General features: G+C 63.8%; 1 protein-coding gene across 7 annotated transcripts in view; it reads right to left on the bottom strand.

The window, feature by feature from the left end:
• Positions 1-24,565, bottom strand: part of ARHGEF11 (Rho guanine nucleotide exchange factor 11) — a 76,786-nt gene that overhangs the window by 2,703 nt on the left and 49,518 nt on the right. For 3 of the 7 annotated variants that reach the window (XM_032844971.1, XM_032844968.1, XM_032844970.1), the window contains 30 exons: positions 23,209-23,331; positions 21,477-21,522; positions 20,884-20,960; positions 20,263-20,400; positions 18,158-18,232; positions 17,862-17,963; positions 16,880-16,978; positions 15,820-15,862; positions 14,759-14,855; positions 14,504-14,626; positions 12,959-12,982; positions 12,647-12,791; positions 12,272-12,371; positions 11,570-11,599; positions 9,347-9,473; positions 6,898-7,077; positions 6,753-6,800; positions 6,420-6,607; positions 6,061-6,207; positions 5,708-5,787; positions 5,479-5,604; positions 4,965-5,082; positions 4,139-4,317; positions 3,741-3,816; positions 3,486-3,653; positions 3,015-3,105; positions 2,374-2,499; positions 1,955-2,016; positions 694-912; positions 207-533 (listed from right to left, as the gene is read on the bottom strand). In XM_032844971.1, coding sequence (XP_032700862.1) covers positions 207-533; positions 694-912; positions 1,955-2,016; positions 2,374-2,499; positions 3,015-3,105; positions 3,486-3,653; positions 3,741-3,816; positions 4,139-4,317; positions 4,965-5,082; positions 5,479-5,604; positions 5,708-5,787; positions 6,061-6,207; positions 6,420-6,607; positions 6,753-6,800; positions 6,898-7,077; positions 9,347-9,473; positions 11,570-11,599; positions 12,272-12,371; positions 12,647-12,791; positions 12,959-12,982; positions 14,504-14,626; positions 14,759-14,855; positions 15,820-15,862; positions 16,880-16,978; positions 17,862-17,963; positions 18,158-18,232; positions 20,263-20,400; positions 20,884-20,960; positions 21,477-21,522; positions 23,209-23,331 — 3,484 coding nt within the window. The remainder of the gene's footprint in view (positions 1-206; positions 534-693; positions 913-1,954; positions 2,017-2,373; positions 2,500-3,014; positions 3,106-3,485; positions 3,654-3,740; positions 3,817-4,138; positions 4,318-4,964; positions 5,083-5,478; positions 5,605-5,707; positions 5,788-6,060; positions 6,208-6,419; positions 6,608-6,752; positions 6,801-6,897; positions 7,078-9,346; positions 9,474-11,569; positions 11,600-12,271; positions 12,372-12,646; positions 12,792-12,958; positions 12,983-14,503; positions 14,627-14,758; positions 14,856-15,819; positions 15,863-16,879; positions 16,979-17,861; positions 17,964-18,157; positions 18,233-20,262; positions 20,401-20,883; positions 20,961-21,476; positions 21,523-23,208; positions 23,332-24,565) is intronic. The other 4 variants (XM_032844969.1, XM_032844972.1, XM_032844975.1 and 1 more) reach the window with 4 other exon arrangements.

Raw genomic sequence — 24,565 nt, forward strand, 5'->3', positions numbered from 1 at the left:
AGGTTCGGGGGCTCGGCCTTTGTCTCGGGTCCCACAGACTTTAGGGGACAGGCTCTGAAGCCCTCTGACCCCAAAGCTTCTGCGCGGCGGTGTCATCCCCAGGACCCTGCGCCAGCCTCCCCGGGCTACAGCGCCACCTGGCAGACTCGCCCTGGCCCTGGCGAGCTGGGGGTCTGTCTCCATGGGGGCCGTCCCCTTCACTTTACCTTTTCTCACCACCTTGTAACTTCCTGCTGCCTCGGCGCTCAAAGCCTCCTCCTCGGGGTTCCTGTCCAGCTCGGGAGACTCCCAGATCCCGGAATTCCGGGCCCGCGGGGGCAGCTGCTCCAGGGAGCGGAGAGCTGCGTCCCCCCGCTCTGGCTCCTCCCCCCGCAGGAGGCTGTGCCCTGGGGAGCCAGGGTCCGCGGGGTGACAGGTGCTGCTCCCGAGGGATGGTGTGGGGGTGAGGTCGTCCTCAGGCTCCCCAGCAGGCTGTGCCTCAGGGCGCTGACCCTGCAGTAGGCTCCCCAGGATGAGGTGTCTCAGGCTTTCCACTGGAGGAGAAAGAGCGCGGTGGCGTCCCCCGGCTCCCCACGGGCTGGAGCTGGGCGTGGGGACATGGGGTCCCGACCGTCTGGGCCCCTTCTCTCCTCAAGCACACGCAGGGAGAGCCCTCCGGCTGGTGGGGTGTACGGGCGTCCACCAGGCACTCACCGTCTTCCAGGGCTGAGTCGGCCAACCCTTCCATGAACAGAGGGCCTGGGAGGGGCAGGAGGATGGGGTCTCTCGTCCGGCCGCCCCTGTGCTCTCCATCCGCAGACGTGGAGGGGTGAGGCAGGGCACCCAGCTCCTCCTCCAGGCTGCCCTCCTGCTCGGGATCCTCCAGCAGGACCGGGTGCGTCCCCTTCGCCCTCTGCTGGGGCCCAGGGCCTGCTGCGGGTGGGAGGGTGGCGTGAGGCAGGGGAGGGAAGGTCCGTGGGGGCTGACCCCATGCCCAGCTCTGGATCAACGGGAACCAGAACCCTGGCTGATTCATTCTGGGGACGTTTACTGATGTTTACTGAGTACCAGGTACGGCCAGACACTGGCCCAGGCTCTGGGCCCACAGCAGCGATAAAACAAGGGTCCCCCGCCCATGGGGACCTTAAGTTCTAGTGGGAGATACCCATGAACAACAGCACTCAGGGACCTCTGTGAGAAACACGGCAGGCAGTGCTGTGGGTGCGGGGACAGCAGAGCGTAGGCTGCGGCAGGGGTGGGCAGGGGCGGGCAGGGGCGCCGCTTATGCTGCAGACCGAGAGCCGGAGAAGGCCCGTGGCCACAGACCCGCAGGAGGCAGGAAGGGACCTGGAGCAGAAGCCTGCCTGGAGGTCTCTCTCTAAACCCAGCATCCTACATCCTTCCCCAGAGAATCGCTCAATGGGACCCCCGTACCCTTCCTCCCCAGCCCCAGCCCGGGAACACTGTCCCCCAGCATGTCATTCTCCATAGAAATGTCCAGCAGCAGGAAGCAGGGACCCCTGGACTCCACCCAATGGCCAAACACCTGTCCCCAGAGAGCCAGGGTCAGAACCTCTGTCCAGGGCGCCTGGGTGGCTCAGTGGGTTAAAGCCTCTGCCTTTGGCTCAGATCATGATCTCAGGGTCCTGGGATCGAGCCCCGCATCGGGTTCTCTGCTCAGTGGGGAGCTTGTTTCCTCTCTCTGTCTGCCTGTCTGCCTACTTGTGATCTCTGTGTGCCAAATAAATAAAATCTTAAAACAACAACAACAACAACAACAACAAAACCTCTGTCCATGCGAGCTTGTCTATACTCGCTCAGGTCTGTTGGACGCCCTGCTCACTCACTTCTCTGTTCTATCCAAACCTCACACTTCGGGCCCCAAGCGCCTCTCCCGTCACCTCCTGATCTGCCCTTCTAACACTGGACGGCGGGAGCGGGGGAGGGTCCTGCAGAGACAGCTCAGGGCACGTACCTCCGGGCAGCTCCCCGGGCTCTGTTTCACTGTGGAACACTTCTGAGCCATCGAGCTGGACCCTGAGGGAAGAAGGCACCAGTGGTCACCCGCTGGGGTTCTGACTCTCTGCCAGCCAGAAGGGGTGAGGTCTCGGATGCCTCTTGGCCTCCTGCATCAGAACTGGCAGCGAGGGGGGGATCCTGAACGGGGAGGTGTAAGGCTTCGCATCTGCCCTTGGCCGGCAACCTTGCGGGGAGGACGGATGCTGCTGGCTTCTGCCAGTCCTGACCGTATACCCCGCACCCCCCTCCGGCGTGGTCTCCAGGATAGCCAGGTAGGGGGGAGAGGAGACGGGGCAGACGGCCGAGGTGGGAAGGGCTCGGAAGCAGCAAGCAGGTGGCCTGCAGCAAGGACGCGTGGGGCCTGCAGGCCAGCACCTGCTGGGTGTGGGGCTCTGGTGCGCCGGCTCCTGGGTGCCCGGGGGTGGGGCATGGGCGAGCGTGGGGGCACCTCCCGGGCGCCGGGTGGCATTCCGCACAGCCTCCTCCAAAAGCTCCATCCATCTGTGGCTCGGCAGGAGCAGAGAGGACTGGTGGTGAGAACGAGGCCGGGGCGCATCCCCCCCCACCCGGTGGCAGCACGAGCCGCGACCAGTGAGCCTCTGCGGGGCTCTGGGCTCAGTGCCGTCAGCTGCTTGCTCCCTCCACACGACCCCTGAGAGGCCAGACCCACGCTCCAGAGCACGGCCCTGACACAGATGCCGTGTGACTCTACCAGTCTGTGCTTTGAGTCATGCCACCTCGTCAGGTGCTGAGAGGCGACATGGGGTGGGTGGGTGATGGCCCGGGAGGCAGGCGTCCGCCAAGGGCGTGTGGATGAAGGGAGCTTAGAGGGGCAGACAGACCCCGAGGGCAGGAAGCAGGCAGAAGCGAGAAGAGCAAGGGGCGCTGGTGACATTGGACTTGGGCAAGGACAGTGGCCCTGCGACCCCCTGCACCTGCGGGGTCCCCGTGTCCCCGCTGGCCCGTACCCCGCTGGCCAAGGGAAGGCAACTACATGTGGCCCCCTCAATTCTCACGTGTTCTTGTCTGACGACGTCAGTGCCACCAGCTCGTAGATCTGGGGGGGGCCCAGCTCCGAGGTGCAGATGACGAAGAAGGCCCGCTTGTCTGTGTGGGGGAGGGGAGGGTTGGCGGCGGGCAACGGAGGTGACAGCAGCCCTGGAGCCCGGACCCTCGACCATGGCATGACACGCACTGGGTCAGTGCACCCCGTGGGGCCCACGCTGGGACAGGCACTCACAGGTCCCTTTCACAGCCATCTCCCACCCTCCGCTCCTAACAGGGTGGGAGCACGAGGGCCTTCATCCCTGTCCCTGCCTGTGAGTCCCGGAGGCGCGGCAGGTGTTGTTCCGGGGCCCTTTCCTGCCTGTCTGGCTGACATGAGACACCCCCTGACCCCCATGCCCTCCGGCCCCATCCTCTGGCTCAGGGGGTCCGTGGGGGAGGCAGGGAGCTTGACCCTGGGATGCCCCCAGCCCTGTGGGTACCGGTGGCCACGGAGCGGACGAGCACGGCGTTGAGCTTGAGCACGGGGCTGAAGGTCTGCTTGCTGTCCGACGAGCCCGCCGCCGTCTTGCTGTGGCATTTGAGCAGCAGCTTCTCGTCCTGCCTCTGCAGCAGCACCAGGAGGTCCTCCAGCAGCAGCGCGTGCAGGTCTGCGGTGGGGAGGGCTGCCGTCAGGGGCCGGCTGCTCCGTCCCTGCCCCCGGGGGAGCCCTGCGGCCTCCGTGCCCAGACACCTACCCAAGCTCTTGTCCTTGCTGATCCTCCAGCTCAGGGGCCCCTCGTGGACCATCCTTCTGGCTGTGAGGTCCAGGCTCTGGAGGGAGAAGCCACTCACTCGTTGGCTTGTCGAGCACGTGCAAGAAAGGCCCAGGCGCCAGACGCCCCGCGGAGGAGCTGGGGGCCAGTGGTGGAAAGGAGGCCCTCTCTGCTCGGAAGCCCCTGTGGGGCACGGGTAGGACCAAGGCGTCTCCCCGCCCCGACCCTGTCTCATTCCCTCCCTAGCGCCCCAGGTTCCAGCGTCCGGTCCCGCCACGGGCTGTCTGCCTGGGTGTGCGTGGGGTCCCATCGGGGCACCACATCCCAGACTAGCCATGCCACCCGCCCTGAGTCCCTCCAGGCCCCGGCTCTGTTCCCACCTTGAACTCTGCTGCCAACGGGTTGCTGGCCCTCTCCAGGGACGTGGTGTCCAGCCGCTTCTGGTAGCCCTCCAGCCGGTGCCGGTTCTCTGTCTGCTTCACTGCTTCGTTCACGTACTTGAGGATCTCCCGGCACTGGTCCCGTGCCCGGCAGAGCTTCTCGTGCTCGGGGGTGCCACCTGCCGACAGGGCGGAGGTGGCGGTCAGGGGCTCCTGCCTGGGAAGCCGGTTGGAGCCTGATGCACCTGGCGAGCTGGCAGGCATGGGCACGGGGCGCTGCCTTTGCCTAACTGAGGCCCTCAAACTAAGGGTCTCTGCCACGGAGGGGCCTCGGTTTCAGACCGCCCCTCTCTGAACACACCAGCAGCTCTTGGGAATTGCCATCTGGCCTGCAACCAGCTCTGGGGACATGGGGCAGGGCCGGGGACCGGCTGGGGGCAGGGACAGCCTCCGGGGGCCACTCCATACCCGGACTCCAACATCCCAAGTCTAAGGGCCTGGAGGCATCCAGCAGGGGGATGGGCGGGGTGGGCGCCGACTGCGTCTTGGCCCTGGGGTGGGACCACGGTCATGGCAGAGTCCATGTGCCAACCCCGTGTGCATCCAGATGCTTCCTCAGACCCCACGCAGGCCGGAGGCCCCGCCTTCCCTCCTCTCGCCTCTGAACACCTTATCTTCCCCAGGGCATAGCTGTGATCGCTCTCTTGGACGGACCCTAATGAGGCCAGGAACCAGACCCTGAAGACCGGGAAGGTCTCTTGAAAGGTCACAAAGCAGGGTTGCGCTTGGAGGAGGTCTGCATGGGGCCATGCGCCCGGTGCCCTACCCTCCGTGTGCTTGAGGACGCTCTCCAGCAGCAGGGGGTACTTGGTAAGCCGCTGCATCTCTGAGATGATGAGGTCCCTGAGCTGCAGGCGCCGGCACTGGGGGTGGCTCTCAGCCTCCTGGAAGGATGGGGGTGCGGACGGAGAGGTCAGCCCAGTCAGGAACCGGCCAATGGGCTCAGGACCCAGATGGGTGTGAAAATTCCAAGTGGGTCCTGATCCCGGAAAGCAACTCCTTAAATATTTAGGGGAAGGTGGGTGGGGGCAGGGAGGGAACTCAGGGAAGGGGGTGGCCAGACAGGCGCCCCTATGCAACTGCCATGCCCACTTTATGGACGAGGAAGTGGACATCGCCTCCGTGCCCACGGGCCCTGGGAGTGAACGGGGCCTCCTGACCACGGATCGGGTCCCTTTTGGGGAGCAGCGGTCTGTCCTGAGAGCAGGAACCGGGCCACGTTTCTGAGTGTGGATGGGCAGGGGGAGGCCCGGGGCTCCCCCTGCTGGCCGTGGGCGCACCTGCATGAACAGCTGGAAACGGCTCTCCTTGCGCTGCTTGGCCTTGATGAGCCCCAGGGCGGCAGACTGGCAGGAGCAGAACTGGGCAGCCACCTGCTGGAGCTCCTCCCGGGCAGGGCCGTCGAACTGCGGCACGAGGGACACCGTCTGGGCGTCACATGCCGGCCCCATACCCTCCTCCGCCACTTGTGCAGCCGTGGGAAAGGGGACCCGCTTCCTCCAGGCATACCCGAGCCAGCATGAGGTCACCGATGTCCTTGACAATGGGGCCCTCCTCCCGGAGCTTCCTCATGGCCTCGCACCAGGAATCTGGGACGGACAGAAGGGACATGGGGGCCTGGGGCAGAGCTATGTGGCCGGACCCAGTGCCACCCTCAGAGGGGACCCGTGGCACCAGTGCCGGGCAGGGAAGGGTCCAGGGAAAGGGGAATGCTGCTTTCCAGGCCAGGGAGCACTGGCGACAGGCATCTGCTCAAGGGGGCCCTGGCGTGTGGGGGGACAAGGGACAGAGAGACCTGGAGGCCAGCTGGAGCAGGCATGTGTGTGGGGGGGGGGCAGCAGGTGGGGAGGATGGCCCCTCACTGTGGATCTCGATGAGCTCGGGCAGGTTGGGGAAGAGCCGGGCCAGCTCCTCTCGGGGCATCAGGTTCTCCTTCTTCATCCGCTGGTAGAAGATCAGGTCGAGGACCCGGAGTGTGCGCAGATGGGACGCTTCCGTCACAAACAGCTCTGAGCAGGGTGTCACGGGACGGGAGGAAGACAGAGCGGGAGACGTCAGCAAGCATCCGAAGGGACGGCTGTCACCCCCAACCACCTCACTGCTGAGGCATTCGGGCGCTGGCGTCCCAGTGGCTACTTCCGCCACCCCCGGGGAAGGCACGGCGACGCGGAGCCGGTCCCATCCCCGGGGCGCCGCCCGAGTGTCGGGCGCACACCCTCACCGTTGATGACCTCCTGCCGGTCAATCTCCCTCTGGCTTAGCCCGGCCACCACGTCCTTGCCCACCGTGTGCTGCCAGTTCTGAGCGTCTGGCTCCGGCTCCAGGTCTGACAGCTGGCCCAGATCATCCTCTAGCAGGTGCGGGAGGAGGGCGTCTGTGCAGAACCCCAGGCTGGGGGACTCAATGCTCCTAGGGGAAGAGGGCCAGTCCGTGAGGAGGAAGGGTGCACACGACGGCCAGTCCGACCCGCTTGCCCCATGCCCGGCAGAACCACCGGCCGTGCAGACGGGTGCGTACACCCAACCAGCCGCTCGGGGCCGGGCGCCTCACTCACCTGCGGCCCATTTTGGGGGTGAAGGGAGGGGTCGGGTTCTCCAGAGACCTGTGGAGGAAGTCAGCCCTCAGCACCCGCTGCCCCGAGAGAGCACCCCTGCCCTCCTCCCCCCCCCCCCCCACCCGGCTGCCCAAACCCTGCCCACCTGGTGGAGAGGCTGGAGGCAGAGGAGGAGGCTGACTGGTGGAGGCGGGCAGCTTCCGCGGCCGCGTCCATGTCCACGTCGCTGCGAGAGCGCGGCACGTTTTCCGCCTTCCGTGACCGCTTCATCTCTTCCCGGCCCTTCAGGCTCTCAGAGCGGCCCAGGCGGATCTCTGAGCGGGAGCTGGGGAGCAGGGCAAGAGACCCAGGGTCCGACAGCCTGGACGGCTTATACCTGTGACCCTGACTCAGGGGTCCTCTACCCCCAACCCACGGGGCCTTAACTTCCCAGTGACAACTCCTGCTGCTGCCCTACAGTCTCCGTCCAGAGGACAAGGAACATCTGGGACCAACAGACCAGACTTGTGCTGTGTACAGCTGCCGAAGACTGGAGCCGCCAGGACAGCTGTGGGCACTGGAGGCCCAGATCCTGGGCCGTGTGGTGGCCAATGCCCCTTGCCCTCGGCTCTGGAGCAGGTCAGCCCCCACCGCGGACTCTGCTGGAGGCAGAGCTCTCCTTTTCTGGGACTTCCTACCATGGGGGACAGATGCTATCCTCTCGCACGCATGCCAGCCTCCTCACTGGCAGGCCTGGCACAAGGTCTACCCGCTGCTGGCCTCTTGCCCCAGCCGCGGCGCAGGGTCTCCCGTTCCTGTCTTGTGCACGCTTCCCGGCTTCTGCCTCCCCTCCTGGCAGCAGGCCGGCTTGGGGGCGGGGTGCTGGCTTCTGACAGGAGGAAGCTGTGCCCTGGCAGCCATGTTTGGCCACCGAGTGTCTCTGGGACGTGAGAGGCCAACGGCCGGTGCTGCTCTCCTCTGCGTCCTGCAGTGCAGGACCACGGTGGCAACTGGCACCTCGGACCCCTGACTGCCCCGGGGTGGGGCCTCCCTGCCTGGCCCTGCTGCCACTGTCACTCATCTCCACCCCCCTGCAGAGCGCAGGGAGCTCTTAAGTCACACAGCAGGCTGCCACAGAGAAAGAACCAAGTAGCTCGGTCCCCATTTATCATGCCTCTCCGAACCGCCAAGGACCCAAACGGAGCTGCCCCCGGGGTCCTGAGGGTTAGGAGCCGCCGCCAGCCGATCGCCTCTGAACACCCCCTGGGGTCAGTGAGAGCTGCTCCTATCAAGCCTGCCACCAGCACTCTCGCCAGCACCCCACAGTGGCCGCCTGAGCCCGGTGAGTGCCTCACGGCCTCCTCCAGGGCCCCACGGGTGAGTGATGCTCCTCCCCAGGAGCAGGGCGCACAACCACCTCTGGCCCCGTCCCTAGAAGGAAGGCTGCCTTCTGGAACTGGGGGTCCTCTCACCTGCCGAGCCTGGCCCCACTGTGCCGCGGAGAGGGCCGGGCGGGCTTACCATCGGCCAGGCCGAGGGCTCTGCCAACCGTGGACTCAGAAGCCTAGTGAGGGCCTCAGGGCACAGTTCGTTCCCTGACAGCCTCAAGAACACAAGTTTGCAGAAGGCCTCGCCTTATTCCCAAAACGTTATTACGTCTACAGAACCGTTCATCTGACGCGCTCGCTGGTACCAGCACTCAATCTCTCAGCTCGGGACAAGGTAACCTCCCTCTTCCCCGACTCTCCAACGGCCTCCCTACGGCAGAGTCGTCCCAGCGCACGAGGCTCGCAGACGCGGCCTGCAAACGAGCAGCCTCGGGTGTGAGCGGGAACGGTCTGGCCACCCGGGCTGCTCCCTGGGGACTGCGTGCCCGCCCGCTCAGGGGCTCAGGCTCGAGCGCACACGCGTGTTCTTTCTGCACACGCAGGACCACGGGGATTACAGCTCGAGAGTGACTGAGGGAACGTGCTTGGAGCTTTCCGACCAGAGGTTTCTCACTGAAGTGCTGGCCGAGAGTCCGAGACGGGTCGTGGCTACTGTCACACCACAGTCCAGGGCAAGCCCAAGCCAGAGAAGGGCTCTCATGAGAACCCAGAGAGTGCGCTGCAGACCCTGCGTTTCTTGAGAGGGAAGTGCACTGTGCTCGGAGGCGGGCGAGCTCCATCTCCAGAGCTCTTCCTCACGGGCGCCCACAACCATCTCCGACCTCGCTATTTCCCAGGACTGTCTCCTACCGCCCTGCCCCATGGTCTTCTCTCGCCTTGACACCTGTGGCGACCCGATCAGCAGCTCTATCTCAGCCTCTAGCTCATTCCCGGGACGGACGCTGCTCAGAAGCCCCGGATGAATCCAGAGCAGATGCTGAGGGTGAGCAGCCCCAGGCTGGGCGGTCAGGGGCCCGGCTCCGTCCTCCACGGGCCTCACTGCCAACATGGAGCGCGTGCTTCCCCAACGGTCCCCAGGCGGGGAGGCTAAGGGAGCACTTGCGAGCCCTGCAGCGGGCGCCTTATGGGCTAAGGGAGCGGGCGAGGCAGCGGGGTTGATGCTGGCTGCAGTCCCTGCCCCGGCTCCCCTCCTTGGGGAGGTGGCCAGCACCACGTGGCCCCCCTCACCTGTCACTCTCCAGCAGGTCCTCGGGGAAGCTGCCGGTGGACAGCCGCTGCGTCCCGGGCTCTGGGGCCTCATATGGCTGGTTGTTCTCAAAGTGCTGAATGATGTTCCTCACGTTGCCTGGTTTGACTGGAAGCAGAGAGACAAAGAAGGGCACTCGGTTTTCTGTCTGGGGACAGCGTCCCAAAACCCTCGCTCCCGCCTGGCCCCGAAGACAGAGCTATGAGCAAGCAGGATGACAGTAGCACTGGGTTTAGAGCCGGGAGACATAGCTCTTCCTCTGGATTCGTCCCTGGGACCAGACCCCTGGACCAGACCCGTCCCTGGGACCAGACCCCTGGTCTAGCTCCAGGTCCTCTCCCACTAATCTGCAGAGCAGTACGGGTGGTCTCTCTCTCACGTTTCTTATTCAAAGAAACAGGACAGGTAAGAAACTCAAAAGGCTCGTGCGATGCCCGAGAGGGGCTCTCCTCCTCAAAGACAGTGAGTTCAGCTCCAGGAACCTCAGAACAGGAGCTGGGGAAGCCCTGATCCTACCTACACTAACTGGAGTCCCGCCTATGGAAACGTACACATCTCCCTGAAGAGCTGACGTTGGGTTTTGCAAGAACGCGTCCAGGCCAGAGGAAGCGGAACTCAGTACCCTTTGGGCAGCAGCTGGGGGAACAGTTTCCCAGACCTGCTACGAGGGGGCTGTGAGGATGTGTTTGGATGAGGGTCTGCTATGTCACCCTCACTCTGGGGACCGCGGCCACCTCCACCTGTCCCGGGCTCGGCTACGCAGCTCACACCCTGAGCAGCGGCCCGGGGAGATGGCGTGGGGCCCGGGAACGCCCTGGGACATGCAGCCACCGGCGGAGCCCCTGCTCCCCTCGTGCGGGCCTCGTGTCCTCAGCAAGTAGCCGCACGCCATGACGAGGGACAGCGCGGTCTGGGAGCCGGCATGACCGAGTAAGTCAGGGTAATGGTGAAAAACAGGCAGGAAGGAACATTGTTTGTTAAAACGAGCCCATTTTTCACTGGTGTCCCCCATTCTCCCTCGTCCATCCTCTGGATAACAGTGAAACGAGACAGAAATCGAGTCCACGTTACTAACAACCAGACAGACTCCCTGCTAATCAGGGGTGACCCCAAGCGGTCCAATGCTCAGTGGTGGGGTGTCTGCCTCGGGGAGGGTGGGCTGGTCCTCAGATGCAGATCCAGACTTTCTTGATGTCCCGGGAACTCGAGAACACCAAACCCAATCGTTAAACTACTGGGACCGCCAGGCCCCTCACCCTCCCGGGGCCCCGGGTGGCAGATCGGTGCTGCTGCTCTCTCTCAGGCAGGACGGACGCGACGGGGCGTGTGAAGAACAAAGGGCCTGGGACTTAAGGCCATTCTTTTTATTTTTCTACCGTTTTTATAGACCTTTTGTCAGAATTTTAAACTTTCTTTTTTTAAAGTAGCGTAAAGGATCTAGGAATTTAAAACCTTAAAATAATTTCGAATATCACTATTTTTAACTGTCATTTTACAGAAAATGATTTCTAAGGCCCAGATGATTTCCTGACTGCGTCCCACAGCTCTCTCCATAGAGACCCACTGCACAGCCAGAGGGTCCCTGTCATGTGACGGTGCTCGTGCGGGGGGCAGGGGGGCATCCACGGCACCTGGGCTCCCCCTACCTGGAGGCGCTCAGCCTCTCGGGGTTGATGTGAGGACGTGATTTTTCCATGCGCGGAGCCTAAGCCACCCGAGGCTACCATGCACGGCGGGACACTCCCTCTAACCACCACACTAAGGCGGCGCCATCCACACTCAGAGTCAGGGTCAGGGAGGGGCCACGCCGGAGGGTTGAAGCAGAGGCGTGGACAGACAGTAAAAGCCCCAGAGCACGGTGAGAGACCTGCTGTCTACTGAAGAAAGCCCGCACAACCCTCGAGAATGAGGAGTTTTGTCATTTCAAGGGAAACAAAAATCCGAGGAGACCGTGTGGGACGTGGCCTCCCGCGTGCACACAGAGCCCCGGCACTTCTGCAGCCCGTTCCCCGAGACGGGAGAGAGGCAGAGAGCAGCGCCTGGAGAGGGCTGTGTCACAGGGCTGCTGGGGCAGCAGGGACGGACAAACAGAGGAAAAGGATGGACGGACGGAGGAGGGGCCAACAGGGAGAGGAGACACAGACTTGAGAGATGGAAACTCAAAGCTAAAGCAAAGAAAAACCCACAGAAAATGGTCCTTTTACCTTCCACAGGGGACAAGGGAATATGAAATGCTAAAAAAAAAACAAACAGAAACAAAAGTAAACCATGAAAAGTCAAACCAATGCTTCAAGACTCAAAACAAAACTTACATCGAGCTGGAAAGTGAAAAGGTGGCAGCAAACCTCTGGTCTTATCGGGAAGAGACCCCCCCCCCCAACCCCAGAGCAATTGCCAAAAAGGCTGCCGGCCCACCCCAGGGCCCTTCCCAGACTCCTGAGACCAACGGTGGCGGCTGAAGATGCTGCCCAGGGGCCGGCGGCAAGTTCTGGAGCAATGACGGAGCCGGGAGACTGCAAATGGCCCACCTGGGTTCCGGGTATGCAGTAGCATCGGGGGGCCTCTGGGCCCCAAACCTGCCCCCATCTGCCTAGCTCTGCTGCATGGTCACTCGGACGTCCCCTTGAGGGCCCCCATGTGCCCCCGCATACCTCCGGGGCCTGGACGAAGCCCACTGGAGAAGGTGGATGGGGCAGTTACTGCCGCTGGCAGGGGTGGGGTGGTCCTCCGCGGCCACACGGGCTCTGAGTTTCTAGACTCAGGCCCAGGGACCAGCATGGCCTTCTGGCCCCTGTCCCTGGAAAAGCCCACACGCACCGGCAAGGGGAGACTGAGCAGCAGGGACAGGAAGTGGTGTGTGGGCCCGGGGCTGCGCCCTGCCCAGGCCACCGACCCCCTAGACTCACTGCTCTGTGAAGAGCTTTTAGGCTTCCCGATGTACTTGAGGATAGGGTTTCGCCTCTTGTCCTCCAAGGCATCCTTGTCTTTTTTGGAATTGCTGCTCTGCTGAGACAAGAGACACCGGATTTGGAGAAGGTCCTGGTCCCCAGACGTGGCCACTGGCCCCAAGGTGCTCCCCGAACCGGGAAGCAGACTCCCACATGTTCCTGCGCCGGCCTGGGTGCTACCGGCCTGGGTCTGAGCTCATCTGTAGGTCCTCATGGACACTCACGTGAGGGCAGTGGGGGTCAAGGGCAGGGATGGGGTGGGGGGACTTTCCCAGCATGTCCCCCCCCGGGAGAGAACCGCAGCAGAAGATACTTTCTAGATAGCTCTGTCACCTTCTTGGTCTTTGGGAAGAAGGGCAGCCACTTGTCCCTGTCGGGAGCTGCCTGGGCCTTTTCAGCTGCACTGGAAGGCCGTGCCTCTCGGAGACGGAGCCCGGCATGGCTCATGTAGGCATTGAGGGCGAAGTCCATGGGGGCGCTGCGACGGTGGGGGGGAGGGGGCGCGGGCAGAGTGCTTGTGCTGTCCCTGCCACCCAGGCGGTGGTCCTGGAACAGCAGCGGCCTGGACCCCACACCCCGCTGTGACTGGGGGGACATGCAGACTGTGACCCCCGAGGCCAGGGGCCCCCATAACATCATACTTACCTCCTGTCCTCCTCGTACTTGGACCTGGAATAAAAGAAAGGACAAGTGACTCGCACCACGGGGCACAGCTGTGTCCATCTGCAGCCGTGTCCACTGCGCAGACGTGGAAGATGGGGGCCATGGGGGATGGAGGCTGGGCCTTGACTCTTGGTCTCCGCTCGGAGCTGGCGTGGGGCCCAGGCAGGGACAGCTCTCCCTCCCCTGGGGGCCTCCGCACAGCCCCAGCAAGTATCCTGGAGAAAGGGGCTCTGCCGCGCCCACTGAGCGAGGACAGAAGGTCGTACCCTGAGACCGGATCTAAGGGAACCGGTTTACCAGGCAAATGGCACCGGCAACAAACGCTGGAGGGTCCGCTTGGGACCAGGTGCTGCCTGACACGCGTGAACTCGGACACGTTAACGCACAGGATTCTCGGAACGGCACGCGAGCCAGCAGCAGGTCTCCGTGATCGAGACCAAGGCGTCCCTGCTCGGCCCCAAGCGGGGAGCTCACGCGTCGGAGACACTGATCGCCGTACGGGCTGGTGCCGCGCTCAGCCCTGGAGCGGTCGGGCGGACTCCTGCCGTCAGGCCACTAGGGCAGGGGGCCCGGGAGGTCCGAGGCGCGGCTGAAGGCTCAGCGGCTGCCCCTTCCGGCCCCGGACGTCAGCCCAGACCTTCTCCACGAGCCCCAGCCACGCGGCTCTCCGCAGCCCCCAGATACCAAGCGCGCCCACCCGCCCCGCCTCCCTCTGCCTGGGATGCGCTTCTCCCAGGTGCCGCGAGGAAGAGCGGCCCACGTCCTGCAGGTGGCCCAGTGTTGCTCTCCAGGTGTGGCTTGCCCTGACCCTGCTATTTGAAACGGCCTCGCGCTGGCTCCGGACCCCTTCCTCGGAGCTGCTGCCTCCCCCTCCGCATTCCAAACGCGCTACAGAATGTGCGCGTCCAACGTGGCCTTCTCCTCCCGCCACCGCGTCAGCATCGCGGGAACTGCTCTTTTGCTCGTGAACACATCCAAGGAGCCCAGAAGAGACCCAACAAATCTCACAGCTCAGAACGGCCACGTGAACAGACTACGGAGACCGTCTTGTCCCCCTTTTGTCAGTGTGTAGCTGAGACTGAGGTCACATAGGCCCGAAGCCTGACATGTGCCCACAAAGTCACGCAGGGGACGCTGTTGAGATGGGCTGGAGAAGCACGGCCGCTGTGCTGCGAGCTCCTTCCTCGCGCTACGCCGGTCTTCCGAGCCATTCGTTAAATGCAGCCCCTCGCCCGTCCTCCAGCTCATCTGCCTCGGGAAGGCAGCCCCCCTGCAGACATGTGGCGTGGGCCTCCCGCCAGTGTCCACGGAACATGCAGGCAGGAGGCGGCGCAGGCAGGAGGCGGCTCCTGTGGGCAGCCCCAGGCCCTGCACCGCCACAGAGTGCCACCGCCCTCGCCTGAGAAAGGCAGCGGGAGAGCCAGTGGGGAAGAAGCGTGGGGTGGACGTGGAGGGGAGACGCTAGGGCGCAGACCCACAAATGGTCGCGTGTGTTCGTGCAGGGGTGGGTATGGAGAGCGCACTCACAGAATGTCCGCCAGGGCGGCCAGCTGCTTCTCAGCCACTTGGCGTTCTCGGACAGGGTCCCCGTCCAGGCCCAGCAGGTCGTTCTCCCCGTACAGACTGCCTAGCCCCAGGGTGCGCTTTGCCCTGAGTCAGAGAGAGACACGTACACAGATGCCCGACAGAGACCCAGCAGGGGCAAGTGCACGTGCACAGACAGGACGCACTCGGCGCGGGGACAGCGGGTGCTGAGGCAGAGGGAGACAGAGAGGCCAGCACCTGTAATCCTGCATCTGCTCCTGGATCTCGGGCATGGCCGCCTCCTGAGCCTCACGGAGCGCGATGCGGATGTCCTCACTGGCGCGCAGACGCAGGTCTGGTGGGAACCCAGGGAGGACAGAAATGGGGCGTCAGAGGAGGGGCCCGCACCTGGGGAACCCCCAGTAGCCCAGAGGGAGGCCGGCTTTCCGCCCTCCTGTGAGCCAAGGGAGGTGGAGGCCTGGATCCAGCTGGTCACTCCTGAATCTAGGACCGGAGCCCTGACGTCCAGGTCCCAAAGTGAGGACACGACCCCTGGGCGTTCCAAACCACATGACGTGGAAGGACCTTAGAGCCCTGCCTGCCGTCAGACGTGCCCCAGGGGCTGCCCGGCCAGTGCACGAGCCTGAGGAGGCAAGGCCCTCATGGGACCTGAGCTGAGTCTGTCCTGTCCCTGCGGCAGCATCACACGGGCAAGGGCCAGTCCCTGCCCAGCTCCGTTCACCCTCGACCGTGGGAAACCTATCGTCCAGAAAGCCGCCTGGGACCCCTCCTTGGGCTGCTGCCCTCTAGGCCACTTTCCCTTAGCTCTTCTACTCATGAGCAGAGCGTGAGAAGGGAATGGAGCGACCACCTAGCCAGCCAGGTCCTCTCTGGGCCGCTGCTCCCAGCATCAGTGAGGAACTTACAGAACCAAAACTGCCGACCCTGACGTGGGATGGAGGAAGCCCCGGTTTCTGGACTTTGTAGAACTCCCCAAGGGATTCTGATGCTCAACCAGGCTTAGGAACCCCTCAAGTCCCACCTCCCCTTGGTACAGATGACCCTGCTGCGTGCAGGCGGATGGAGGGCAGAACTGAGCGCAAGTTTGAGGGGGTCACGTCTTCCCTCCCTGGGATGAGCTCCCCAGGCAGAGCCTGTCCCCTGGTGCTTGTCCTCCAGCTACCGCGAGGCGCTCTGGAGGAAGGGCCCCCACCTCCCCTTCCTAGAGGAGGGGTGCCCAAGGATGGGCTATGTGCCCTCTGTGCTCTGGAGCCCCCCAGGACCCAGGACGACACTAAGTGGCCCATGAGCTGACTTACCAATTTCAGCCTGCAACACCTCTGGGACTTTTACTCTCAGCGGCTACAAGAAGGGATAGTAGGGGTGAGTGGTGAGACCCCCAGCCCAGGGCACGTGGGAGACGTCACCCTGAGGCAAGGAGGGCCTCCCAACCCTCCTCGTCTCCTTCCCTGACACCTGCCACTTGTCCCCTCCGCCCCACTCCCCTGTGAGCCTGCACGCGAGGCTAGGGCGTTTGAGAAATGGAACCTGAAGCCACAGGGCCAGCTGGCCACCTTCTGGGCCGGCCCCATGGATCTGCCAGTTCCCTACTGTTGCCAACTGAGCAGCAACAGGGAAACTTCGCTGGGCCCTCTCGTCTGCTCCCTCCTATGGCCGAGCGTCCCATGGAGCACAGAGCACAAGGACATGGCCGCAGGGACAGGCTGGCAGCCGCCACCCTTCTCCAGACCCATGCAAGGGGATGGACACGCAAGTCCTGAGGAACACAGCTCACTCCCCAATCTCATTAATCCCGCCGAGCTCACACTGTGGAACTGGAAGACTAAAGTCACTGGTCAGACTAGGCCCACGGTGCCCTGTGTGGGGCAGGGGGGAGGGGGCACTGTCGTGGCCCTGTCCCCTCGCATGGCGCTCCTCTGCCTACACCCTGGGCTTCTTCCTTGCAAACCCCACTTTGAGCGGTATCCCCAAGGGCTCTGACTGTCAGAACCCTGGCTCCTTGTCATGGCTCACTGATCTCGACTGCCATCGCGGGGGGGGGGGGGGGGGGGGGGGGGGTGTGTGTCTCTGTGTCTTTGCTGCTCTGTCCCCTGATGGGCAGGCAGGGAGGGTTGGGGGGAAGCAGCTGTGGCCCAGGGGACAGGCAATGTGACTTCTACCGTGTACACGGGGAATGAAGGGGCCAGGACAGGAGCTCAGGGTTGAAAGCAGGGCGTGAACACGACCCAGGAGCCCTCAGACCCGACTTCTTCTCAAGAACCTGTCTCCATCCAGCCTAAAAGCGTGGCTTCATTTTCCCTCTGCTCCTGAGTGGCCCCAAGGGTCCAGTAAAATTAACTGAATCCGTGACTGCCTTACCGCATTTTTCTCTAGAAAAATGTTCCAGATGTCTTTTCCTAAGGTTCGAGAATCCTTGGGGTTTGTCTGCTGATAAACTTCTGTGCACAGGTAAAAAAGCTAGGAGGAGAGAGAAAATGGGTTGGAGCAGCAGTTCCCCACGCCCCGACTCTGGAGCGGGATTCCAGCCCCAGGGGAAGACGGGCAGGGCCTGGAGACCTCTGTGACCCTTCCCGGGAGAGGTGCTGGGATGCCTGGCGGGTGCAGCCTCGTGACACAGCTGAGAAGGAAAGACGCACCCGACAGGCCCAATGAGCAACCTACAGCTCAACGTGGCCACACGCAGGCTGAGAAGCCCTGGCTTCGTGTTCAAACCCTCGGGCAAATCCACGCCAGCCTCAGCCCATAGCCTCCAGCGAAGGACTCTGCGCGCCCCTGCCCCTGAGGTTTGGCCTCGTCCTCTTCTGTCTCCCCCCGTCTCCTGAGGGTCCGTGTTTTGCTTCTGTCTCATGGCCGGTGTCAGGTGCTCAGGGCACACCTGCGGGGCGCGTGATGTTGACCCAGGCTCAACCTCGGGAAATCAGCGGTCTGGGTCTCGTGAGGGACACAAGGCCCTCCTCTCTCGTCCGTCATTCTCCAAGCACGGAGCAGCACGAGAAAAGCTGCTGAGGCTGCCTGCCCTGAGCCCTGGCCCCGGGCATCCTGTCCCCACGCGTGCCATCATCACCTCTGTCCCCTCGCCCAGGGGAACGCTGCGGATCTGCCATCCCTGGTGTTGCCCGGGAGAGACCGTGTCCTCCGACCAGACTGAGAACAGGGGCAGGGTCCCGCCTCGCCCCCCAGCACCTGCCCAGGACACAGGAAGCCCTCCGGACTCGCACCTTCTCGGCCCAGGGTCTGTCCCTGAGCACCTGCTGCAGCCCGCGGATCCGGCCCCTCTCGAGGGCGGAGGCGGAAGGGAGGGCACCCGCAGGCGCCGGTCAGGACACTGCTCCTGACTCACCAGAGGACTGGGGTCAGCCTGAGAGAAGATGTAGCGCAGGAAAACGGCCAGGTGCGCGGGCCGAGCCTTCAGCTTCCCCAGGTCCTGGAAGACGCGGTCGCTCTGCAACGCAGGAGCACGGGGGCGGCTGGACTCGGGGCACAGCAGCTCGGCCTCCTGCAGCTGGGCCCCCATGGCTCCTGCCGCCCCAAGCCGACAAGCGGCGGGGCCCGCCCTGCACACCCGCGGCGGCCCTCCCTGCCTCTAGCAACGGCAGCTGATGGGACCATGACGAAAGGAGACCAGGAAACCGTTACCTCGTTGTTGAAATAACCCGGGTCATAATCTTCCTCTGGGCCAATAATTAAAGGCTTCGGGCTCTGGTCTGCGCCCTGGGGAGAGAAGCCAGTGGCAGGGAGCAGAGGTTAGGGAACGGGAGTTAACAGTGCAGCACCGGCAAGGAACGCCGCACGGTCTGGTGAACGTGGCATCTCCCCACGTCCCCAAAGTCTCAGCGGACAGGACGACAATTTCCACTTGCAGAAGTCAAGAGCTTCCGGGCGGGGCTGCCAGGGCACGTGTGCGTGGGCACGGGAAGCGAGAGCAGGGGTGCTCTTCCTGTTTGCGAAAGCCCCGGGGGGCAGTGCCAGCTCTGGCGATGGTGGGCTAAGGCTCCGTTGTCCCCTCAGCAGCCACACCTGCGCCCACCACAGCCCACACCAGCGCCTGCAGCACCGGCCGCTCTGTCCCAGGACAGCTCCCCACCCCTGCCTCCTGGAGCAGAGGGCACAGAGCTGACCTCTGGCCCCTGCGGCCTGCCCGAGGCTATGACAGGTCTCAAATCCAGGTTTCTCAGTGTGACTTGCTTCTCTGCACCAATTTTACTAAAACTGAGCCCTAACTGGTGAGCTGACGTTAGGAACGACGAGAGAGTTCATCCTGCACAGGCCTTCTGGACGCTTCCCCGGACGGTTCCTTGGCCTCGCAGAGGTCCCTCCCAGCCGTGTTCTCCACTCAATGCAACCTGCCTCATTTCCACGGGCTCCCCAGGTCACTCAAACCCACCCTCTCCCTGGTGTCAGACGCCTCCCGCCCCTTCACTCCAGCGGCCTCCCCTGATGGCGCCTCCCGGGTGCCCCTCGCTCATCCTTTTCCCCTAGACGTTTGTGGACCTGACGCTCAGCACGGGAGTCAGAGAACCCGAGGCCCAGAAGGTAGGTCAGTGACCAGAGCTCAGCACCCGCTGACACGGGAAGAGCGAGGCCAGAGACACTGAATGCAGACGCAGCCTGCGTTCCGGCCCCTCTCAGCGTCCGCGGCACGGGATCCGGAATCCCCAGGGGACGCTGGATGGCCACCTGTGGCTCTACCTGGCTCTCGGGTGACGCGTGAAAACACCAGGTTTTGGCTTGTTGTGGAAAGAGGGGAGGTTATTTTAAAAGTCTTTACAAATACGCAGTTTTTCTGATTATGAAGGCAGAAGATGCTCATTATTAAAAAATAAAAATCAGACGTTATCCAGTTACACGAGAGAACACATGAGTTCCGGATGGTTCCATCTGCTGCTGCTCTGTGCGATGGTCCCCCCCAGCCCTGCCTTCAACCGCAGAGTACGATTCAGAAACGGGGGCCGTTCTGTAGCCGCTCCTGTCATTCAAAGATAACAACTCCCACGGTTTTCTGGGGAACGGAGAAAGGACTCCGTGGCCAGGGCCTCCACACTGGCTCCTGTCCTCCGCCCGAGGGAGCCCCCGCTCCAGAGAAGCACGAGCCCGGGGCATGGCCCCACAGTGCCCCGGGGAGGGCAGGGGGTGGGTGGACGCTGGGAAACGCTGTTGCACAACACCAGGAGCTCTTGCCATGCTGCTCCCATGCTGGGACCCAGCTTCTGCCTCCAAAACGTCAGAAGCCCCACAACAGCTCAGAGTCCCTGCACTGAGCCCACAACGCTCCTCCCGCTGCCCCCCTGCACCCAGTCTACCCCTGCAGGCAGTGGCGGCCACACCAGGTTTTCAGGGCCATGGGGGCACAGGGAAGCACCCCTGGCGGGTGGACGCGCCTGGGGCAGGTTCCCAGGTAGCGGACGTCTGTCTGGCTCCTACGTTAGGATGCTGAACAGCAAGATCCGGTGTAAGACCGGCGTTTCCCTAAAGACGGACGAGCACGGGGCGTGCTGGAGACACCGAACAAAGCTCTGTGCACTTCATGCAGACGTCACCTGCTCTTCCCCGTCTGTCCCTTCCCCGCGGACATGTCCACGCGTCCTCACAAGCAGCCGCTCACACCACGTTCCTCCCTCACTCTCATTCTCTAGGCAAAGTCCCCCTTCCAGGGGGTTTAGCTGGAGTATTCCTGGCCAGACCCCGGGTACGCTGGTTCTGGAGGCGGGAGGGAGAACCACAAGGGGCTCTGGACCCCTCACCTGGTCGCCGGCGCCGGGCACTGGCGTGTCCGAGGCCTGCCGCCGGTGGTGCTGGGCCAGCCGGGCCATGACCACAGGTGAGGTGCGGGGACTGTCCAGCCCAGGGTCCGACAGTGCTGAGTTCCGACTCAGTAGTGCCTGGAGGAACAGAAAGCCCTTCCAGAAGGTCCCCCTTGGCTGGTCTGGTGATGCCCACGCCCAGGTGCACACGCCCAGCGGCACACAGAGCCTTCGGTTACAGGGTGCCCTGCTCGGCGCGCACGACGGTGCTCCGCGGCAGACCCCGCTGCTCCTCCCACTGGGCCGGCTCTGGGCACACGTCCAAGATGGCGTGGCTACAGCCGGGAAGGACCCACGTGTGCGGCCGTGGCTGCGGCTGCTTCCTCACACCCAGAGGCTTGCCACTGTAGGTGCGCCTCTCTCTGCCCGACTCCTTACAAAACAGACGCTGAGTCTGACGGTCCTGCACGCAGGGCGCGTGTGAAACCCCTTCTGCACGCAGAGCAGAGCGGCTAGAAGTCCAGGAGCTGGGAGCGTGGCTGAGGCACAGATGTGGTAGGTCGGAGGCCACGGCACAACCGGCCACAGTTTGAGACGGGGCTGGCCCCTGCAGGCACTCACCTCATTGAGGGACGGGAAGCGTTCTGTCCCCGAGTCCAGGCCGCTGTCCCCCTCCTGGGAATCCAGGGAGAGTTGCCCTGGGGAGGAAAGAGTGTACATGGGAGGTGGTGCCATGGCCTGGGGGCCTGCGTGGGCTCAGAAAGGCAAAGCTGACACCTTCCCTCCTTTCCTGGTTTCCCTCAGGTCAGACGCTCCACACCCAGCTTCCAGCTCCCTGTGGGCCAGTGCCTGGTCCTATCACCTCCTGGAGCGAGAGTCCACGGCTCTGTCACCGCGAGACTCACCCTCAACCCACCGTATCCCTCTCTGGCCCGACTCGCTTCCTATCACGAGAGCGGCTCCCGGGCTCCCGAGCACCAGGGTCCGGTGGGCAAGCTGGGGTCTAGACCCCCATCAGCCCAGGAGCACCCTGGCATTCACCCTCAGTGGGAAGCTCCCGCCCCTGGGGCCCCCGTCCCTGTGCGCGAACGCCGCCTTCTCTCCCTATCCTCCTGCCGGAGAGCCGGGACCACAGCCCGTCCTTCCTGGATCGGCCTGCTGGGGTGGGGAGCAGGGAGGAGACCTGGGCTGGAGAGCTGGGGTGAGGGCCTCACCTTCTGATGCTCTCTGGCTGGCGTCACCATATTGGAGGGGCACGTCCTGAAAAAGAAAGGTCAGGCATAATTCGTGAGCCTTTCCCGGACTTGGGCCTTCCTGTGGGTCTCCCGCCCCTCCCTCGGTCTCAGCACCCGCGGCAAGCAGCGGCTCTTTCTGCTCTGTGGCCGCAACAACACCCGGGCCGGGAGCTGCTGTGTCCCTGGCAGAGTGTGAGGAGGGCGCGAACCCTAATGTGCACACGAAGCTTCGCCCTCACAGGAAGCCTCCAGGTTCACGGATGTACCGCCCCGACCCCTCAGCACCCACTGCCTTGGTCAGCGGGACCCGGGGGAGCATCCCAGCAAGGACCCGAGGAGCTCCAGTGCAGGGCTGCGTAAAGGAGGGCCGGCCCTGAAGGACCAAACCACGGTGACCGTGCGCCACGCTCGCGAAGCATGCTTCTCTGGGCCTCACTTAGGCTGCTGGCAATGCTGTGGCCCATGTGACCAGGGAGCAAATGGAGCCCAGACCGTGCGTGACTTGCCCGCCCATGGCGCGCAGCAGAAGGACCCACACTGGGGTTGGAGCTCAGCCCCGAAGCCCTTGGCCGGGTGTGTCGGCCGCTCCAGCCCGGGGAGCCCGCAAGCACAGCTGCAGGGCAGACGCACACGGCCCGCGACGGGGGCTCACTTCGACTCCGACCATCAGCGTCCCCGCAGGCCCTGCTGGGCTCTCTAGCTCACAGACGAGGATACCGGGGCTCCCGAGGTCAAGCAGCTGGCCCGAGAGGCCGAGAGCTGGTGAGCTCAGAACCTGAGCGCCTATCGGCCACATGGCACGGACGTGCCCTTCAGGAAACAGAGCAGCTTGTTTGATCAGCCTGTGGCTCCCAGACAGTCTGATCTGGGTGTTCTAGCAAACAAAGGAGGTGACCCTCAAATCCTTCACTGGCTTTGCAAATACTGCTCTTGGAGACCTTCGTTTCTGGAGAGTTCCTTCTTATCTGCCTGCAGGACTCAGGCCTGACGGAGACAGTGCGGGACGGGAGGCATGGATTCCCTGACTGGCGCGGGTTAGGGCAACTCCTCCCTGGGGCTTCCCTACAGACGTGGCTGTGTGGCGTGGCTGACATGGGGGGCCCTGCGGTCTGGGAGGAGACCCACCGTCTGTGGTGCACATGACCCGAGAGGCCGCCATGGGTGCGCTGGGTAAAACCAGTGTGGGAGGGATGCCTGGGTGGCTCAGTGGGTAAAGCCTCTGCCTTCAGCTCGGGTCATGATCTCAGGGTCCTGGGATCGAGCCCCACGTTGGGCTCCCTGCTCAGCAGTGAGCCTGCTTCCCCTTCTGTCTCTGCCTGCCTCTCTGCCTGCTTGTGATCTCTGTCAAATAAATAGATAAAATCTTAAAAAAAAAAAAAAGAAAACCAGTGTGGGAACGGCCACACTCCCGGGAGGGAGTGGACAAGGAGGAGACTCAAGCCAGTGGTCCGGCTGAGCTCACGGGTACTTCTTTGCACCGTGACGGCAGGCTCCTGGAGGGCGACAAACGGTCCCCTGCCCGCCGGCGTGGCACCCCACCCCGTGCCCCCAAAGCAAGATCGCTGCCCCTCGTCTCTGTGAGACACTAACTGCCCACTGGTCGGTCCAGGCTCCGGCACGACTCAGGAGGCCTCTGCCCAGGCTGACCTCCCAGTTCTGCCCGCGGTCCCCCGTGCTGCGCCCCTCCCTGGCGCCTGGCCGCGGCACTCACCACGCCGCCGCCGCCCGTCTCCTGCTGGATCTTCAGCTGCAACTGCGTGACGCGCCTCCGGGCCCCTTCGATCTGCTCTTCTAGTGGGCTGGCAGGGTTCCGGCTGTACACCTCACAGATGCGCTGGGGACGGTGAGGACGACAGGCAGGGGAAGGCATGAGGTGGTTAATGGGGAGCACGACTCCCTGGGCGGGACAGCAGGCCGTGACCCCCGAACCGAGAGAGGACACGGCGCGCTCCGCCTGCAGAGGTGTGTGTGAGCTCGCAGTCGCTCGGGAGGAGAGAAAGCAGAGGTGACGGGAAACGCCATGGGAGGCCAACCGGAGTGAGACAACAGCACACAAGGACCGTCCCCTCTGACCCACCGCCCGAGACCAGGCATATGCCTCACGATACCAAGGTCTGCCTCGGCTCTGGCTCGGGTGTCGGATGCTCACTGTCCGTACACAACGGTCTGCACAGAGCTCCCACGCGGCCAAGACCCAGGTGCCCCGTCCGGCCGCAGGTGCGGCCGGGAGCCACTTGGACGCTCACTGGTGCGTACCTGGTGCGCATGGAGAGCACGGAGCCTGGGCCTTGACGTCGGGGAGGCCGCCCTCTGAATCCTGTCCCTCATGCTCACTAGCTGTGTCAACCTGCAAAGCTTTCCCGCGTCCTCCCCGGTAACACGGGGATGACGGTCCTTGCCCGCCAGATGGCAGTGAGGCCCGGATGAGCCCTGGCCTGTGACGCCTTCCCCGAGTGCAGGTGCTGTGGCACTGCAGACGGAAGCGCTCGCAAGCCGGCCCCTCACGCAAGTGCATAAAGCTGTGAGCTCAGCCAGGCCCCCTGCTGCCCCACGGCTCTGCAGGCCCGAGGCCCCCAGCCCCACTAGGCGCCGTCCCCCAGCGGGCTTCCCGGCTGCACTGCCGACATATGCGGCCTCTCTGGCCCCACACAGCAGTTCTGCCTCCAGCCGTGGGGGCTCTCCAGGGACCCTATTTGTGCCCTCAGTCTCCCCATCCCATGGTTCCTTCCCTCACCCTGCAGGAATGCTCCTTTCTGTTCTTAAAACGAAAACCAGCCGCCAACAGGAGGCCCTTCCATCGATTCTGATTATCTTTCAAGCCGCTGCCTTGGCCCTTTCTCCCTCCTTCCGTGGACACGTCCCCAGACAGGGCTCGACCCTTGGGGCCCAAAGTCTGAGGCCTGCGCACGGTCTCCCTCCTTGGAAGCTGTCCCGGTGCCCCCCACCCTCCCTCACAGCCTGTCCACAGCTTCGGTGGGTCCCAATGCCCCGAAATTTGCGTGGGCCTGTGCCGCTGACAGAAAACACGCAGAGACGTGGTCCCGGCCTGGACGCTACTTAGTCCCACA

The sequence above is a fragment of the Lontra canadensis genome, unplaced genomic scaffold (genome assembly GCF_010015895.1).
Source record: "Lontra canadensis isolate GAN:19392208 unplaced genomic scaffold, GSC_riverotter_1.0 scaffold160, whole genome shotgun sequence".
Lineage (NCBI taxonomy): Eukaryota > Metazoa > Chordata > Mammalia > Carnivora > Mustelidae > Lontra > Lontra canadensis.